Source organism: Palaemon carinicauda, chromosome 11 (genome assembly GCF_036898095.1).
Source record: "Palaemon carinicauda isolate YSFRI2023 chromosome 11, ASM3689809v2, whole genome shotgun sequence".
Lineage (NCBI taxonomy): Eukaryota > Metazoa > Arthropoda > Malacostraca > Decapoda > Palaemonidae > Palaemon > Palaemon carinicauda.
Genome location: NC_090735.1, coordinates 102,881,957 through 102,901,512, shown reverse-complemented (window position 1 = coordinate 102,901,512; position 19,556 = coordinate 102,881,957). Strand labels below are relative to the sequence as shown.

At 42.8% G+C, this 19,556-nt stretch overlaps 1 protein-coding gene across 4 annotated transcripts in view; it reads right to left on the bottom strand.

Moving 5' to 3' along the window:
• LOC137650106 (dnaJ homolog subfamily C member 27-like) overlaps window positions 1-19,556 on the bottom strand; it is a 156,193-nt gene that overhangs the window by 17,546 nt on the left and 119,091 nt on the right. For all 4 annotated transcript variants that reach the window (XM_068383224.1, XM_068383223.1, XM_068383225.1 and 1 more), the window contains 2 exons: window positions 10,957-11,128; window positions 10,421-10,578 (listed from right to left, as the gene is read on the bottom strand). In XM_068383224.1, coding sequence (XP_068239325.1) covers window positions 10,421-10,578; window positions 10,957-11,128 — 330 coding nt within the window. The remainder of the gene's footprint in view (window positions 1-10,420; window positions 10,579-10,956; window positions 11,129-19,556) is intronic.

The window sequence follows — 19,556 nt, the reverse complement described above, 5'->3', positions numbered from 1 at the left end:
AAATGGGTCCTTCAGATGTGTCCCTCACTCCTTAAATGTGTGCAATAACAGAAGCATCTCTGGAGGTGGGGAATTTAAGTGGAACTCTACTTGTAAGGTTTTCATCATTCATCAACCCGGAAAGATCGTCCTGTACCCCTTGCTCCACTGGAACAGAATGGGATGGGAGATTGCTGGCTGCCGACCAGTGATGCTTCAAGCACCAGTGAAGCAATTGCTGGCAGAGACATCCATGTGAAACGAGTTTCTCCAAGGATAAATGTTCCAGAAGTCATTTCCACAGAAACAGAAGCTTTATATCTCTGAATCTGCCAATACGATCAACTGATGAAAAAACTCGCATGCCCACATACTTTGTCTTCTGCTTGGGTTTATGTCATGAGTAGATACATACTTTTGAAGGAATATGTTATTAAAAGACAAAAGTATCTATTCTAAAAGTGTGAGCAGCGAGACGAGATTCGACTACCGTATTGTTTGGTCAAACCTGTCATCACTTCACTGTCGTCAGCATTTTGAAAGTAAACGGAGCTTCAACGAAGAGCGCCTGCAGCGATAAGGTGACTCCTGTTTTGACAAAGCCAAGATGTCATCATCTTAATTAGTGGAGTCAGCATATTTTGAGAAACCGAGCCTGGGGGATATCCTTGTTTATGAAGTATGTCATCATGGGGGGACACGTGCTGCCCTTTTGTTACGACTTAACACGTGGTCCAGATTGTATCAAAAATTTCTTCTAGAAGCTTCCATGGCATGATCGAAGTGGGCTGTTTTGAGGAGGCCAATCAAGATGCAGAATTGTTAAAAAATATGCCTTCTAGGGAAATGACTACTGCCCACTGTAATTAACTCCGCCAATACATGGGTATATAAACTTCAAGAAGAGATTGTCCAAGAGAGATAGGACAGGACATAAGACAAGAGAGGAATTATGTCCGAAGCACATGAGAACCAAGTCCTAATGAGATAAAAAGCAGAGAAGACCAGAAAATTGATAGAGCCAGATTAGTCTAACTTTCCTTTAAGACAACAAATTCAAGGTCCAAAATCCTGTTATGGCTGAGAAGAAGAGACAAATTGAAGCAGCCAGCCCTCCCTGCTTGTGACGAGAAGTAGCCACCACTGCCTGCAGCTTAGTTCAAAAGTATCATCAAATTCTTGGAGAAGACTTCTGATGTCCCATCTTGATGCCACCCTTTCTGGGACGTCTTCGAATCCAGTCATTGTGCCACTTTCATCTGAACTCCAGCCTCCCTTCTGTAACGTTCTCAAGCCTAATGTCTCCGTACCAGTATCGTCTCAGCAGTTGCAGAAAACTATTCCTTAAGTATTTCTACCTTACTGACTGTTCCCTCTTTTTATTGATGTTTTGATTGATTTGATTTGTCAGTTAAAGTAACCAGATTAGTAACATTGATTTTCTTTATAAATTTGTGAATAAATGTATTGTGTTTTTAGTGAGTTTCTTATAATCATTTCCCATAGTTCAATGGTAGTTGTTGGAAAAACTTATTTTAATTATTAAAGAACCTGTAATGATTTTAAGATCGAGACAGTGTAAGAATGGACTTTTTTCAATCTATCATGATCCCAGATTGCAACATAAAGAGAGTACTTGGGTATCAATCCTGAAGCAACTGCCTCTCGGAAGAGGCCAGGAACACGGGGTGAACAATCATACAATGACTGATCACTCGGATTCAGGGTTCTCCGTCTCCACTCATGCTAGAGTGAGAATGAGAGCTCATGAAATGTCACACATGTGAGACTCATCGACCCTCACAAAGGAGCAGGTCTTGAAAATAACATCGAAGGACAGTTTTTTCCTTGCAGAGTTACACACTTAATACTGGGAACAGAACCAGGCATGTTCCCCTATGAGGCTGAAAGGGGTTCAATCTAGCAGGGTCACCCTCTCCTTCAGAAACAAAATTGTCCACAGAGACTGATGAAGTATTGTGTACGTAAGTCTCTATTGTACTGCCAACGAGCATGGTATTGGTAGCAACATGCCAGACACCACGAGGCGAAGGACCTTGTTGTCAATCACTTGTGTACAATGGAACATTTCAGTGCTCATAAGACCAAAGAAAGTGGTGTTGAGTGGTCAGCTGTTGCTATACCTTGTCACAAAAGTGTGAGGGAACTTATGTGATCTTGGAAGGGCCACATCAGGAAAGGATAGAAAACAGGGACTCCTGCTCCCTATAGGACAAATGATTGGGAACATCCCTACAGACTCAACAGTCATGAGGAGAACACCATGGGGTGACCAATCACAAAGAGGTTAAACCAGAAGGGACTAATCGCAAGAAGACTGTTCTTGCAGAGACAGAGGATCGTATATCCGATCAAGCTTACGCTTATTTGCTGCTCTAGGGTGGGTTAACTCTTAACCTACCAATTCACTTCCCAATGCCAATGTGTGGTTGACTAATGCACTGTAACCCACTGTACTGTTTAATATTATCATTAATTGATTTCTATCTCAGCATAAGTACAATATTGTATTAATGAATGAACAAGTTTCAGTAAGTTTACAGTACATGTACACGTGTACTACGTACAAGGTAAAACTACGGTATGCATAACACTAGTTATCACAACACTTACACATACATGTATTATGTACAGTAGCAACAAAACACCGTTGTTCTTATCTAACAACAGTAGCTGATACTCTATTGTATATTATTGTAATACTGTATATGTACAGTACTATCACTCCAGTAAAGCTTAATTAGCTAAGGTAACACTTGTAAGTGATCACTCTTTTTGGTAGGTCGACTCGCATCATTCAAACTCATCGTACGCAAAGCCTATATTTACATTACCACTGTAAAGTAAATTATGTCACATACAGTACTGTTTAGTACGTAGTTAATTTAACAACACTAATAAACAATGAATACAATAAAACTTAGAAGAAAAAGTATCAGTATAACACCATTGACAGTTTACGTATGAAGTTCTATGTAATAAGTCTAAAGCATAATGCAACTCTTAAGCCGTCGACTGTTTGGCGTGTGGGGTAGCATTATGTATGTATCACATTTTATACTAAAATCACTATATACACACTGGATATTCATAGATTTCTTACATCACAATGCAATTCTGCACAAAAAGGACTAAAGTGGGAGATGCACGGACAAGGAGAAGACGCGAGTCTGAGGCTGAGTAAGCGAGAGAGTGGGTGCTTTGCTATGATGAGAGGGAAACAGAGTGAAGTATGCCTGCTGTAAAGGAGAGCAGTCTGTTTGAAATCGTCAGGCCGCAAGAGTACTTACTGTATTATGAAACCGTGAATATGTATTCATTTAATAGGTTACTGTATACGGTTCTCTTTATATAGAAAGACTAATTCTGCGAATAATGAGGGCTGACTGTAAACCTGCCACACTTCATATTGGCTTTATCTAGGCACAATTGCATATCGATGCATAAAAAAGAAAAAAATAACAGCCAAAATCTGAGGCAGCCAGTGTACCTTCGTACTACTTACAACCAAAGTCAAGTATTTGTCTTGAAGACTGACAGCTGAGTGGGGTTTCCCCACAAAGATTCATATGTGTAGGGACAGTCAACAATCAATACCATGGTGTTCTGTTTAGTTCATAGATGCTGAATTAAATTAACACAAAGCAACTTGTTTCTTTATACAATATTTGTATTTTTCTGCATGAATGGATCATTAGCTTAAAAGATTGTCCTTATCTAACAAATAGCAACTTCGCAGAAGTGTTTTATTTCTTATTAAATTTGTGGATTTAATTCCATACTACTATGTCATCCACATGACAAAAAGAAGCATAATCATACAGTAAATGTTATCACCTCAACATACAGTACTTACGATAGGGCATATCATCAGTTCTTGAGTAGTCTAGAATTAAATATAACCACTTTCCAAAAAAAAAAGAGAATAATTATGTCACAAAGCATAGGAAGGCAGATGACGAAAAAAGTTTACGTTCGACAGAAAGAGTACAATGAAACTTAACAAAAGTAGGTGTATTAAAAAACAGCATAAACAAGAGTAATGGTAACATGAACTCAAACCATTAAAACTGTTTCCAAATAGTGATTTACTGTGCAATTCAACATGGATTTGAAACAAAATTATCCAGATATACAGCAAATTAAAATATAGGGAGTACATTTCAATAAAATCCAAGTCCCTGTACAGCAGTTTTTGATTGAAATTGTAAAATATGAAAAAACTAATCTACAGTATTTTGAAACAAAAAAATATTTTAGTGAAACTTTCAGTTCTTCTGGTTCTCTGACCATAGTCCCAAAAATTCCAACTTGTTTAGGGTTGCTCCCCATCCTGAGTCCAAGGCGTCGGAGCATAACACAAGGTCTGGGTTCTTTTGTGATAGGTCGAGACCTTCCTGGAACTTGTTCGGTTCGTCCCACCACCGAAGGCAGCCTTTGATGGAGTTCGTAATCGGAATGGACATTGTTTCTAGATCCTTCTCGTTGTTCCAATGGCTGTTGAATGAAACTGGAGAGGACGAAGGTTCATTCTTCCTAAGGGAAAAAATTGTTCTAAGGAGGAGAGGGTTCCTACTAGGCTCATCCACTTCCTTGCTGAATACATATTCTTGCTTAGAAACGATTGGAGTTTCAATTTGGCTTTGTCCATCCTTAAAGGAGACAGAAAAGCCCGAAAAATCTGACTCCGAATCGTCATTCCCAAATAGAGAATGTCTTGGGATGGAATCAAGAGAGACTTTTCCTTGTTGACAAGGAGACCCAATTCTTTCGACAAGTTCAATGTTGTGTGAAGATCCTTCAGGCAGTGATCGTATGAGTGAGCTCTGAAAAGCCAGTCGTCGAGATACAGGGAGGCTCTTATGCCCCTTGAATGGAGGATTTTCGCTACATTTAGCATAAGCTTCGTAAAGACCTGTGGTGCTGTGCAGAGGCCGAAGCATAGGGCTCGAAATTGGAAGACTTCTCCCTTGAAGACGAACCTTAGGTAAGGCCTGAAGCTCGGATGGATAGGGATGTGGAAGTAGGCGTCCCGGAGGTCTAAAGAGACCATCCAGTCGTCCTTCCTTACTGCGGTTAGAACTGCTTTTGAAGTCTCCATTGAGAACTTCGTCTTCTGGATGAATTTGTTCAGCACACTCACGTCCAGGACTGGACGCCATACCCCTGAGTTCTTGGGTACCAGGAACAGGCGGTTGTAAAAGCCTGGTGAACAAATATCCTGTATCTTCTCTATGGCCCCCTTTTCCAGCATGAGAGACACTTGGGTAGTTAAGAGCTTGTCTCTTTACCTCCTCTCTGTATCTGGGAGAGAGATCCACCGGAACTAACACCAAAGGAGGATTCCCTTGAAAGGGGATCTTGTAACCCTCCTTCAAGATCTGTATAGACCACTGATCTGCTCCTCTCCTCTCCCACGCTTGCCAGAAGTTGAGTAGTCTGGTCCCTACTGCCTGAAGGCGAAAGCAGTCAGACTCTGCTTTGCCCTGCTCTGAAGCCTCTTCTCTTATTCCTTCTAGAGTCAGGTCTGGAGCTACCCCTGCTGGAAGATCTCCCTTGAAAGGGCTGAGAAAACTGGGGAAAAGTTTCTTCCTTAGGTTTGCGACTGGTAAATGAGGATGGGAGAGCTTTTCTGGCTGTCTTAGAGACATGATCTTGAGTAGCTTTTTGAGCCAAGGCTGCCGATATCTCCTTCATTAGTTCTTGTGGGAACAACAAGGGAGAAAGAGGCGCATACAACAGCTCGGACTTCTGGAAGGGAGTAACCCCCAGAGAAAGAAACGAGCATAACTGATCCCTTTTCTTAAGGATACCTGCAGAAAAGAGCGCTGCTAACTCGTTGAATCCATCCCGCAAAGCCTTGTCCATGCAAGACCTCAAATGGACTAGGGCAGAAGTATTCCCCTCTTTAAAAGTAACGACTTTTTTACCCAAAGCTCCAAGAGTCCAGTCTAAGAAGTTAAAAACTTCGAAGGCTTTAAATATGCCCTTGAGCAGGTGGTCCATCTCCGATGCAGACCAGAAGATCTTGGTCTTCCTCATGGCCGACCGACAAGGAGCGTCTACGAGGCTTGAGAAATCTCCCTGGGCAGAGGCAGGAATCCCCAAGCCGAGAACTTCTCCTGTCTCGTACCATATACTAGACCTGGAGGCCAGTCTAGCTGGGGGAAAAGAGAAAGATGCTGTTCCTAAGGCTTTCTTAGACTGCAACCAGTCACCCATCAGTTTCAGAGCCTTCTTAGATGAACGTGATAACACCCTCTTGGTAAAGCGAGCCTTCTTAAGAGGCCTTCCCAAGAGTAAACTCAGACGGTGAGGAACGAGGAGCTACAGGCACAAAGAAGTCTGAGAATTCCTCAGTAAAAACTTTCATCAGTTTTTTCAAGTTGGCAGAATGACGAAAAGAAACAGAGCCCTCGTCTTCCGACACTTCCTCAAACTCCATAGGGGAAAGCTGGCCTTCTATGTCCTTCTCTGGTAACGTTCCTTCGGGAGCAACAGTGTTGAGAGCAGTATTATCCCCCTCCTTTTCGAAAATATCCTGAGTTCCAATAGCAATAGAAACAGGATCATTACGAATAATATTAAGCAGGCTTAACGCTTGCGGCTCAGCCAATCGTTCGCTATCACCTCGATTGGAGTCAAAGAGTTCGTGAACTTGAATTGTGTTAATGTCGTCTTAGAAAGAGGGAGCCTCATCGTCATAATCAAGACTAGCATCTGAAATATGGTAAGGGGTAGGACGTTCATAATCGTATCCTGAAGGGCGCTTGCCGTTGCTTCCTGACAAGCATTCAGCGCTGCGAACCGCTTGCTGTTCAGCGACCTGTTCGGTCGTTTTTCGTTCGGAAACACGACCTGAAGGACGTTCACTAACATAACTTGAGGAGTGAAAGGCGTCCTGAAATCTAGGACGTTTGACAGCCTGTTTTGCAGGACGTTCAGCAGCTTGTTCCGTAGGACGTTCGGCAGCCTGCTTCACAGGATGCTCGGCAGCCTGCTTCGAAGGATGTTCGACAGCCTGTTTCGTAGGACGAACGGCAGCCTGTTTCTCAGAACGTTCGGCAGCTTGTTTCGAAAGAGGTTCGAAAACCTGTTTAACAGGACGTTCAACGTCTCTCTTTGAAGGACATTCGAGCACACGATCTGACCGAAGGATCTCCTTGCGCTTGTAAGGCGTTCGCATTCTATATTGGGGCTGTCAGCTGCGGACTTAGGTGATCGTCAACAACCACGCCGTTCAGGGAGGCTAGCAGGAAGCTTAGAGCCTCTATTATGAGGGCGTTCTACATCAAGAACCGCCGTGCGTTCAAGGTTACGTTTGACAACACGTCCTACAGGACGTTTCGAAATGTGCAGGGCAGCCTGCTCGCTGTCTCGATCCTGACAATAACTGTCATGTTTGTCAGTTTGAGGTTTGTCGCTACGCTGGTAGTTCTGCATGAATGACGAGAGCCTGCTTTGCATCTCTTTAAGCATAACAAAATTAGGATCTGAACGTTGTGAAAACAGTGATGACACCACAACGTTCTCCTCATCGCTCCGGGGGACAGAGCGCCTGGAAGGTGAAAACCAGTCCGAAGGCTGCATGGGGGCCTGGTTTGAGGTTAAACCTGGTTCTGACTGCATAGGATCCTTGGAAGCGTCCGACGTCCTATAAGGACGTTTAATCGGACTGTCAAACAACTCTGGTGTATCCCAATGACTACATCCAGGCCGTGAACTAGCAGGACGTTGGTAGGCCTTATCATAGGTCCTCTTAAGAGGTCTGGAAGCAAGCTTCCAGCCTCTTTTAGGCAAAGCGTCATCCGAGGATGACGAGAAACACTTAACCTCACCTTTCCAATGGTGAGGGTGAACGTCCTGGGAAGCGCCCACAGGTACGTTCGGGGACTTCTGCTCGTGTTTTAAAGCCTCTCGTCTCCTTTCGCTGTTCGACATTCCTTCTCCTAGGGGTTGCGGAGCTTGGAAGAGGTCTAGGACTAGGAGGACGACAGACGCGAGCAGGCGCACCCTCCACTGCACTTACCTTCACTGCACTTTTTGCACTTTCACACTTTAGTTGTCTTACGTCGGACATCAGCTGGGTTCTGTCCGCCGCAAGAAATTCCACTTTAGCGCCCAGCGCTTGAATCGCAACTAACATATCTTTAAGAGACGGTTCATTATTACTTGCAGTAGCGGGATCAGGATCTACCACTTCAGGGGATGGAATAAGGTTAATGACATGTGAAGAGGGAAAGACTTTAGAGGAACGAGAAGAACTTCGTCACAATCTATCCCTTTTGAGTTTACGTCTATACCTGTCAAACTCAATCCATTCATGCTCTGAAAGCAGAACACATTCATCACAGCGATCCCCCAAATCACACTCTTTACCTCTGCAAGCGACACAGAGAGGATGGGGGTCAAGTGAAGCTTTTGCCATTCAGGGCTTACACCCACTACTCACACATAACCTAAAAGTTATAGGGGGGGGTGGCCATTTTGAAAAATTAAAGAGAAATCAGACAAGCAAGGGTCAAAAATTTTCTAAATCCAATTCGAATTAAAGAATATCCAAATGCGAGATAAAAAACAAGCGGGAGTCAACAACCAAAGTTTTGTACTTCACCAAAATAAGAACAATATTGACGATAGCAGAATTGACGTGTAGCCGCTAGCGACGGCAGAGAATATATGAGGGTTCCTGGAATGGTTCCCAGGTACCTCGCTAGGGCGCAGGGGTGGTACACCTGACTATCCAATTGGCAATTGGCGCGAGTTTTGAATTTTCTGTCGTGACGTCAGAGACGTAAGCTATATATATATAACTACCGGGTAAGTTTTATGTTTAAAAACGTTAGATCAACAGGGAACACCACCGAGCGAAATCGCTACAAAAATAGGAATAACCGCCATCTTGATACTCAATAATAGTAAGGGAAATAGGGTAACCTTGATAACGGCACCCCTTCTAAATTTGCCACACTTCCCCCTCGAGGCGAAAACGCTATTTGGGGTGAAGATCGCTGTGTCGTATCAAGCATACGTCCCCTGATTATGCGATATCCTTAAGAGAAAATTTAAGGATATTTGCGCCAGGAGTTAGAATTCTGGAGACCATAAGGTAAATTCTCTGGGAATATCACTGTAGTTCAAATATCCCTTGGAAGCTACTACAGTAATAGGAACCTTCCATCAGGACGAAATGGCTATCTCACCCAAAAATAGATTTTTCGCTTCGCTCAAAATCTGTTTTGTACCCATCGGAGAGATGAGCTGTAGAGTAGTGTTAGTGCAAGGAACAAGTAATATGATAGAGTATAAAGTAAAAATAGATGACACTGCAACCATTATAAGCATATAGAATAAGACTTGGCACCTTCAGATATCATTCAAGATGTTTTTTGGCAACTTCAGACATCATTTAAGATGTTTTCAGATCTTTTAATACTGACAAACCTTCACCCAATCATTACATATTTCAGAATGTGGTTTTGAAGTACAGTACTTGGGAGGTCTGATTTATGAACTACATCATTAAATAGAATAGGTTTAAAAGAACTTACAATGAAAACTATTTTGCTTCTGTCACTGACTTCAAAGCAAATAATTGAACTTTAAGCTCTGCATGTAAAATTTGCCATAATAAACAATCATATATCTTTTACCATGTTTACAATTTGGGATCAGTAGTGGATAGAAATTTAGAGGATAGGTTTCTATGTACTACTACATTATTAAAGGTTTACTTAAATAGAATGAATTCAATTAGGTGTAATGTGTCTTATTTTGTTTAGTGAAGTTAGATTTCAAAATTGGCCCTTATTTGTTGTTTCTTAATCAAGTCTCACTCAAGCAGGCACAGAGTTAGATGAAGTATTTTTTTTCCCTTCTGAAAGTTACAGCTCATGATATCAGGCTGCGGCAACTTATTTAATTTCATGAAGATTTCATATCTTGGAAAGGGTACTGGCTGCAGCTTTGGGACATACCAAGTCAGTATTAGCTTAGCATTGCTTGAAAGTTTTATTGCTTAAGAAAACTGTTAAGACTTTCACTTCAGTTTCTATACCGTCATTCAGGCTTTGCAGACATTAGCTATGAGGCACTCAGATTAGTATTGATATAGTATATCTCATTATTAAAACTCTTGTTTTTGTTTTCTCTAAAAAACAGTTTAGTCCATTTTTATCCCATTTTATTCAAATACTACTTAGTTTATTGATAAGGTCCCAAAAACCATGGAATGATCCACAAGGATTTTGGAATAATGATAATGACATATTGCATGAAAACGAAAAAAAAAAATGTCCTAGATTTCTTTTTGCCAATATCATCTAAAGAAAGATTCAATGGACCACTATCACAACCTTCTAATAACCATTCTTATCAGTAATTAAACATAAAACATAGAAAGTACCCTCACATATCTCACCTAGACACAGATCTTCTACTGACACCCATTTTGTCAAAATCATCAAGAGCATGAATAAGTCGATGAATAGCTTGTACCACTTCAGGGTCTACTGCACCTATTCCTGCTCCTGGCTGTCGTACCCCTTCCTTTTGTTGTAATGCTTGAACAAACAGTGTCTAAAAATGAGAATTAAGATAACAATAAACTGGAGTTTCCCTTATTTTTGTATAAATACTACACCAGTGAAAGAACTTTGTACATTATGTCTTGAATGTTACCTTACAGTATACACTATCCAAGGAATTGAGCCTCACTAATTTGTATTCTGTACTACCTTCCACTTTTCAATTAATTACTTTGGTCCCTTCCAATATAGATGTTCACCTTCTTCAAGTACTCTACACTTTATTTCAGTTTTCATCTCTCATTTATAAACAATTCCATTGGCAAAGGACTATGAAAGTCTACAGCCGAGAACAAGAGGAATTATTTTTATGTCAGCACCATCTAAAGAATAAAATTCATGATTACACAAAAAATATTTATTTACTTACATGGAATGCTTGTGTAATACCATTTCCTAGGGCAGCTGAAGTCAGAACATGTGAGAAGCCATGCTTATCTGCCCATGCACGGCCATCAGTTTCAGACACCTGCCTTCCACCAGTTCCACCAGTATCTGTCCGAGTACCACAGACTACAACTGCCATGTTCCACTCATCAGATCTGAAAATAAATATAGCCCCAATTAATATTTTAGGACATAAAAATATATCATCTACTTAATACATATAGTCAAATTCTAATATTTTTTTAATCATTTCATAATATTATACTAATAGTATAGAGAAGCATGAAAAATATAGAGAGAAAAAGGTGGAAGTAAAGCGCAAGGTACGTGAGGCAAAGAGGGCAGCTGACCTGAGGTGGGGTCAGGGATTGGGTCAGTCATATGAAGAGAATAAGAAGAAGTTTTGGAAAAAAGTGAAGAGAGTAAGGAAGGCTGGCGCAAGAATTGAAGAGACAGTGAAAGATGGAAATGGAAGGTTGTTAAAAGGAGAGGAGGCAAAGAAAAGGTGGGCGGAATATTTTGAAAGTTTGCTGAATGTTGAGGATAATAGGGAGGCAGATATAATTGCTGTTCCAGGTGTTGAGGTGCCAGTGATGGGAGATGAGAATGAGAGAGAGATAACAATAGATGAAGTGAGGAGAGCACTAGATGAAACGAGAGTAGGAAAAGCATCTGGTATGGACGGTGCGAAAGCTGAGATGTTGAAGGAAGGGGGTGTGACTGTACTTGAATGGTTGGTGAGATTGTTTAATATGTGTTTTGTGTTGTCAATGGTACCAGTAGATTGGGTTTGTGCATGTATTGTACCACTATATAAGGGTAAGGGAGATGTGCATGAGTGTTGTAATTCAAGAGGTATTAGTTTGTTGAGTGTAGTTGGAAAAGTGTATGGTAGAGTATTGATTAATAGGATTAAGGATAAAACAGAGAATGCAATCTTGGAAGTACAGGGTGGTTTTAGAAGAGGTAGGGGTTGTATGAATCAGATTTTTACAGTTAGGCAGATATGCGAGAAATATTTAGCAAAAGGTAAGGAGGTGCATGTTGCGTTTATGGATCTGGAGAAAGCATATGATAGAGTTGATAGGGAAGCAATGTGGAATGTGATGAGGTTATATGGAGTTGGTGGAAGGTTGTTGCAAGCAGTGAAAAGTTTATACAAAGGTAGTAAAGCATGTGTTAGAATAGGAAATGAAGTGAGTGATTGGTTTCCGGTGAGAGTGGGGCTGAGACAGGGATGTGTGATGTCGCCGTGGTTGTTTAACTTGTATGTTGATGGAGTGGTGAGAGAGGTGAATGCTCGAGTGCTTGGACGAGGATTAAAACTGGTAGGCGAGAATGACCATGAATGGGAGGTAAATCAGTTGTTGTTTGCGGATGATACTGTACTGGTAGCAGACACAGAAGAGAAGCTTGACCGACTAGTGACACAATTTGGAAGGGTGTGTGAGAGAAGGAAGTTGAGAGTTAATGTGGGTAAGAGTAAGGTTATGAGATGTACGAGAAGGGAAGGTGGTGCAAGGTTGAATGTCACGTTGAATGGAGAGTTACTTGAGGAGGTGGATCAGTTTAAGTACTTGGGGTCTATTGTTGCAGCAAATGGTGGAGTGGAAGCAGATGTACGTCAGAGAGTGAATGAAGGTTGCAAAGTGTTGGGGGCAGTTAAGGGAGTAGTAAAAAATAGAGGGTTGGGCATGAATGTAAAGAGAGTTCTATATGAGAAAGTGATTGTACCAACTGTGATGTATGGATCGGAGTCGTGGGGAATGAAAGTGATGGAGAGACAGAAATTGAATGTGTTTGAGATGAAGTGTCTAAGGAGTATGGCTGGTGTATCTCGAGTAGATAGGGTTAGGAACGAAGTGGTGAGGGAGAGAACGGGTGTAAGAAATGAGTTAGCGGCTAGAGTGGATATGAATGAGTTGAGGTGGTTTGGCCATGTTGAGAGAATGGAAAATGGTTGTCTGCTAAAGAAGGTGATGAATGCAAGAGTTGATGGGAGAAGTACAAGAGGAAGGCCAAGGTTTGGGTGGATGGATGGTGTGAAGAAAGCTCTGGGTGATAGGAGGATAGATGTGAGAGAGGCAAGAGAGCGTGCTAGAAATAGGAATGAATGGCGAGCGATTGTGACGCAGTTCCAGTATGCCCTGCTGCTTCCTCCGGTGCCTTAGATGACCGCGGAGGTAGCAGCAGTAGGGGAGTCAGCATTATGAAGCTTCATCTGTGGTGGAAATGTGGGAGGTTGGGCTGTGGCACCCTAGCAGTACCAGCTGAACTCGGTTGAGTCCCTGATTAGGCTGAAGGAACATAGAGAGTAGAGGTCCCCTTTTTGTTTTGTTTCATTGTTGGTGTCGGCTACCCCCAAAAATTGGGGGAAGTGCCTTGGTATATGGATGGATGGATTTCATAATATAAGATAATTGCAAGTTTCTTAGCTACTGCTTCAACATTGAAAAGAAAGAATAATTAAAGGTAACAAAATGATCTACGATTTTCTCTTCGATAAAAAATTGAATTAAAAACTCATGAGGTAATCTTAAAATTCAGTATTTATGAAACAAAATAGAATACCCCACAGTAATCTTAAATACAGTACATACATTCCTTTTTTAATTAGTTCATATTTGCAAAACCTAATAAGTATACCCCAATATATTATGAAAAGTATTTCAGAACTATCCAAGTCGCTTTGGTTTTCCGTTGCTCACTTCAGTTCCCTAAATGTGACTCAAGGACTGTTGTTGAACATAACAGCTTTAGCAAAAATGATTAGAGATATTTTGAATCTGTATAAAAAATGGAGATTTTAAGATAAAACAAAGTTTTATGAATACTTACCTGGCAGTTATATATATATATAGCTATAGTCTCTGACGTCCGGCAGAATTTTTCAAAACTCGCGGCAACCGCCGTGTGTTGGTTGTGCGGTTAAGTGTTAACAACCCTTACAGGGTGGTACTTGGAATCATTCCCGTTTTCTGTTCCTCAGATCATCTTTGCCCCCGACCTGTCTCCTGAGGGGAGGAGGGTGGGACTTAAAATATATATAAAACTGCCAGTTAAGTATTCATAAAACTTTGTTTTATCATAAAAACTCCATTTTTATGAATAAAACTTACCTGGCAGTTATATATATATATATATATATATATATATATATATATATATATATATATATATATATATATATATATATATATATATATATATATATATATATATATTATATATATAAATATATATATATATATATATATATATATAATATATATATATATATATATATATATATATATATATATATATATATATACATATATATATGATAAATTTTGCACATTTTTACGTGTTTTTCATATTCAAATAAGCCATATATATTTTTGATATATTAATGTCTGGATTCTCTTAACGACCTCGGGATCAGAGCCCCAGGCGAAATCACACAAAGACAAGAGCTTGGCTCCGGCCGGGAATCGAACCCTGGTCGGCAAGCTTATATAGACAGTGAATCCAGACATTAATATATCAAAAATATATATGGCTTATCTGAACATATATATATATATGTATATATATATATATATATATATATATATATATATATATATATATATATATATATACAGTATATATATATATATATATATATATATATATATATATATATATATATATATATATATATATATATATATATATATATATATATATATATATAATATATATAAATATATATATATATATATATATATATTTATATATTATATATAAATATATATATATATATATATATATATATATATATATATATATGTATGTATGTATGTATGTATGTATGTATGTATGTATATATATATATATATATATATATATATATATATATATATATATATGCTTTCGGGTCTGGTACAGGGGAGCAATAGACTGGGAGTTGGGCGTTGAGGTTGTTTTGCAAGGCGGTCAACCACCGGGGAACCCCAGCGTTGAATGATGAGCAATCTAGATTCTCTATGGTGAGATCGCACAACTCCTTCGATTACAAGTACCCTGCTTGTTTATGTATGCCACTACCGTGGTGTTGTCGCTCATCCACGCCACGGTGTTCCCCTTTAGCAGACTTGCGAAGTGTAGGCACGCCTTCTGGACTACTTTCAACTCCAGGACATTGTGTGGAGTTGCCTCTCCCCTTCCAACCAGGTCTCTCGTGCCGCTTCGTCGAGGGGAAGGGCTCCCCATCTCTGGTTGGAGGCGTCTGTGAACAGTAGTAACTCGGGAGGGCCGGTCCCGAAGGACGTCCCCCTGAGTGAGTTCGACTGGCAATGTCACCATTCTAGGGAGGGACTCGTGTCTGGACTGACTGGGATTAGCACCTGCTGCGAACCCGTCTGTCACCAGAGGTTCCTGAGATTCCATTGGACGGAACTGAGCCTTACCCTCCCTTGGGGAACTAGGTTCTCCAGAGAGACCAGGTGACCTGTCAGCCTCTGCCCGTCTTCCGCCCTCCTGGGGTGTTCTGACAGGAACGGCTGACTAATGAGCCTGAGGTTTCATATCTTATTCTCCGAAGGGAAAAATTCTCCCCGAAAAAAATCTAATGTTATTCCCCAGTAGTTCATTCCGGTGGAAGGGAATAGATTTTGCTACTTCGGGTTGATTCAGTTCCCCAGATCCTTGCAAAACTGGGGGAGACTTCTCCCTTGTCTCTCCAAGAGGACCTTTGAGGCGGGAAGAAGCCACCAGCCGTCCAGGTATCTGATAAGGCGTATGCCTCGTTCGTGCGCCCCCACTGCGACAGCCGTGTGGACTCTCACGAACACTTTGGGCGTTGTTGACAGACCAAAGAAAAAGGGGGGTCCTGAATTGCAGGAACTGGGAACCCTATTTTACCCGGAGGAACTTCCGACCCGAGGTGTGGCCCGGAATCTGGAAGTATGCGTCCTTGGGGTCGATGGTATCCTACAATCTTTCTCCCTCAAGTACAGCAGGACTGAATTCTGCGTGTCCATTTAGAAGTCCGTCATCTTGACGAACCTGTTGAGAGCTGACAGATCTATAACCGGTCTCCACCCCCCGGTCGCTTTTACTGCCAGGAATAGGCTGCTGTAGACACCTGGCCCTGGGAGAAGAATTTCTTCCATGGTACCCTTCTCTAGCATGGACGACACCTCCTCTTGAAGGGCGGTCCTCTTTAACGGGTCTTTGGGATCTAGCCATTCTATCCGGTTGGCCGGAAAAATCGTGGGTGGTTCCGTTAGGAATGGAAGTCCGTAGCCCTTCTTTAGTAAGGACACTGTCCAAGGTTCCGCTCCTTGAGCCCTCCATGCTTGCCAATGACGCCTGAGTCACCCTCCAACCCGAGGGTTGGGTGGGGATAGGGGCCTCCCACTCTTATCTTCTTCTAGAGGGGCGGCCTGACCTGTCTCCCCTAGAGGCGGGGTAACCCGACCTGAAGGAGCTAGAGGGCGCTGGAGCTCCCCTGCAGAGGGGCTGAGGCGTTGCGGACCAGGAGGAAGAGGGGGGCTTCTCTCCTCGTAGTGCTGGTAGATGCTTGGGGTGTCGCGGCACTATCTGAGACAGACCTCTTATAGGGTGGTCTCCTAGGAGTCGTAGGTCTGGGGACGTTAGTCTCCTTCTATTTCAAGACCTTCTCCATTATGGTTTCTAGTTCCTTCCGAGGAAACAGAGACTCTCCCCCTAAGGAAGGCTGCGAATGGGTCGCGTTTCCCTGTCTGGTGCCTTCCAAGACACTTTCGCCAGAACAGTGTCTCGCTTCCAGAACACCCAGTTATCTGTTAGTGTGAGAGACTGATATGTCAATAACCTAAGGGTTGAAGGCCTTGCTGGACAGGGTCCTCGGGGTCACAGGAGGCTTCTACACCTCCCAAAGAGTAAGCCCACCAGTCCAGCCAAGAGGTGACGTTTACTACGTCCCTCGACATTTTCTCCATCATGGAGGCTCCTGCTGGTGAGAACCAGACTGGGGCTGAAGAGGCTCTACTGTCTGAAAACGCCTTGACTAAGGATGTCCTGCTGACCCCCCCTTAAAGGTTGGGGGACCCCGGCAGTGTTGGCCACTACCTTGCCGACATAATCCTGCTCTAGGACTAGATCTCGGGTTAGAGGAAGTGCTAGGGACGTCTTAGGTTGTAAGGAGTTTGCATGATCCTCAAAAAGGCTTGACTTCCCGGAAACTACATCCGTAGCTGCAGGTTCCGGTACCTATGGTGTCTTCTGTAAAGGCTAACCACTCTCCTATAGACGGAGTCCTCCGTCAGGAAGCGCTCTTCTCCGTCAGCCGAGGACCTGGATTTCATCTGCGGGGACGTCCGCACCAGGGGCCTGGGTTACCGCAAGCAACGCTGGTTCAGCGGGGACTCCCGTCGGCCCAAGGCTCTGGGTGCCGAGGATGCGGTTCCCGTGGGCTGACCCGACAGCGGGAACCGTTCCTTCTGACCCGAAGGCCGCACCAGCCGGGCTGGTTCGGCCAGGCCGCCCGACCAGCCGCGCGTTTCCCCCGCTGGGCGGGGTTAACCGTAGGCTTCGGGGACTTACGCTTACCTGTAGAGTCCTTCCTACCGCTTGATCTCGAGGCGCCAGGTCACCGGGCACTCCCCGGGAGCTTCGGTTCTGGAATACCAGGTACTCCCTTGCGGTGGTACCGGTTTCCCCGGCGGGGAGCTCCGCACCAGGTTCGGGGTCAGAACCGGCAACGCCGTACCGTCGAGGACTACTGTTCGTGTATTCTCTCCGGGGGACGCGGACGCGGATCCTCGTGGGCTGACCCAACGGAGGGAACCGTTCCTTTTAAGTCCGAGGGCCGAACCAGCTGTGCTGATTCGGCCAGGCTGCCCGTAAATAAGCCCGGTTACACCTGCGGGCGGGCTGGGGGACGCGGACGCGGACGCGGATCCCCGTGGGCTGACCCGACTGAGGGAACCGTTCCTTTTAAGTCCGAGGGCCGAACCAGCTGTGCTGATTCGGCCAGGCTGCCCGTAAAGAAGCTCTGTTACACCCGTTGGCGGGGTGAACCGGAGGCTTCGCGGTCTTACGCCTGCCTGAAGAGGCCTTCTCGCATTTCTCCCTGCGAGGGTTATATCTGCGTCTGGAGGATGGCCTTCGTGGTGAGAAAAAAACCCTGGGTTGTCGGTCAGGGGAACGCTGCACGACAGACCTGGGAGGCTCCTTCTCGGCGAGGCCCTCGGCTGCAGAAGAGACTGAAAAATACGCTAAGAGACTGGAGAAGAATTAGAGACATTTTCCCCCACATGGGGTCATCAGAGGAGACGTGGCCTGCTTGCACCAGGACTCCGTCTCCCCACACACTCCCGAAAGTAGTACTTACCTCGAACTACTTCTTAAGAGTTATCTTCTTCACAATAAACCAACCTCGTCTCCTACTCTGGGTAGGAGAGGGTGGTAGGGAAGCTCAGTCAGGCGGGACGCCCGGCGCTAGTCTTCTTAGGCGAACCCTTCGTCGCCTACTTCCTCTTGGTGCTATACCGCACCCACTCAAACTCTTGGGGAAGAGCAATGGGCGCTTCCCCGCAACTGACTTACCTCGTCCCCTACTCTGGGTAGGGGAAGATGGCTGTATAAGAATCTCTATTCGACGAGGCATCGGGAATTAAGTTGGCGAAGAGAGGCTCGTCTTCCTATGAGCCTCTTGGATGTATTCTTCCTTTTAGTGCCGAAGTGCACTCACTGCACTACGTTCCAGGACCAGAGTCCTGACACGTGGTTGAAGAGGAACATAAGCTGCCCCTACACGGCAACACCGAGGATAAGGGGAGGAAGAATGATTTATGTAAAAAAGTTTTCCTTTCAGCTATTAATTCCTTGAAGAAAATCAAGGAATACAGTTCCATAACGCACACAACGCACGACACAAGCACTAAGGAAATGAATTAAACACCGGGTAAGGACACGGTTGAAAAGTGAACGCACAGGAACACTTGGGAAGTACACTGCGAAAAAACACAAGTCCCCACGGTGGGAACACGTGGAACACTAAATGCGCACAAAGGATCGAGTATAAGAGACTGAGAGTGAGATGTTGAGCATCTCACGACCAAGGACTGAATGGGGAGAATGGCCCAGAGAGGCAGTGACCTGACCTAATCCTGCCCTCGGGGCGCATTCTGTGGCGGCGGGGGTAGGCCTGTATGGAGAACGGGGTGAGGGATATCGGCGCCAAAAATGGTCGAGAAAGAGGTCACCAAGTGACTCTCCTAAGGAAGTAATTCTCGGTAAGTATTCGTGTTGGAACAAACATATATATATATATATATATATATATATATATATATATATATATATATATATATATATATATACATGTATATATATATATATATATATATATATATATATATATATATATATATATATATATATATATATATATATATATATATATATGTATATGTATATATATATGTATATATATACATATACATATATATATATATATATATATATATATATATATATATATATATATATATATATCTATGTATATATGTATATATGTAAGTATGTATATATATATATATATATATATATATATATATATATGTATATGTA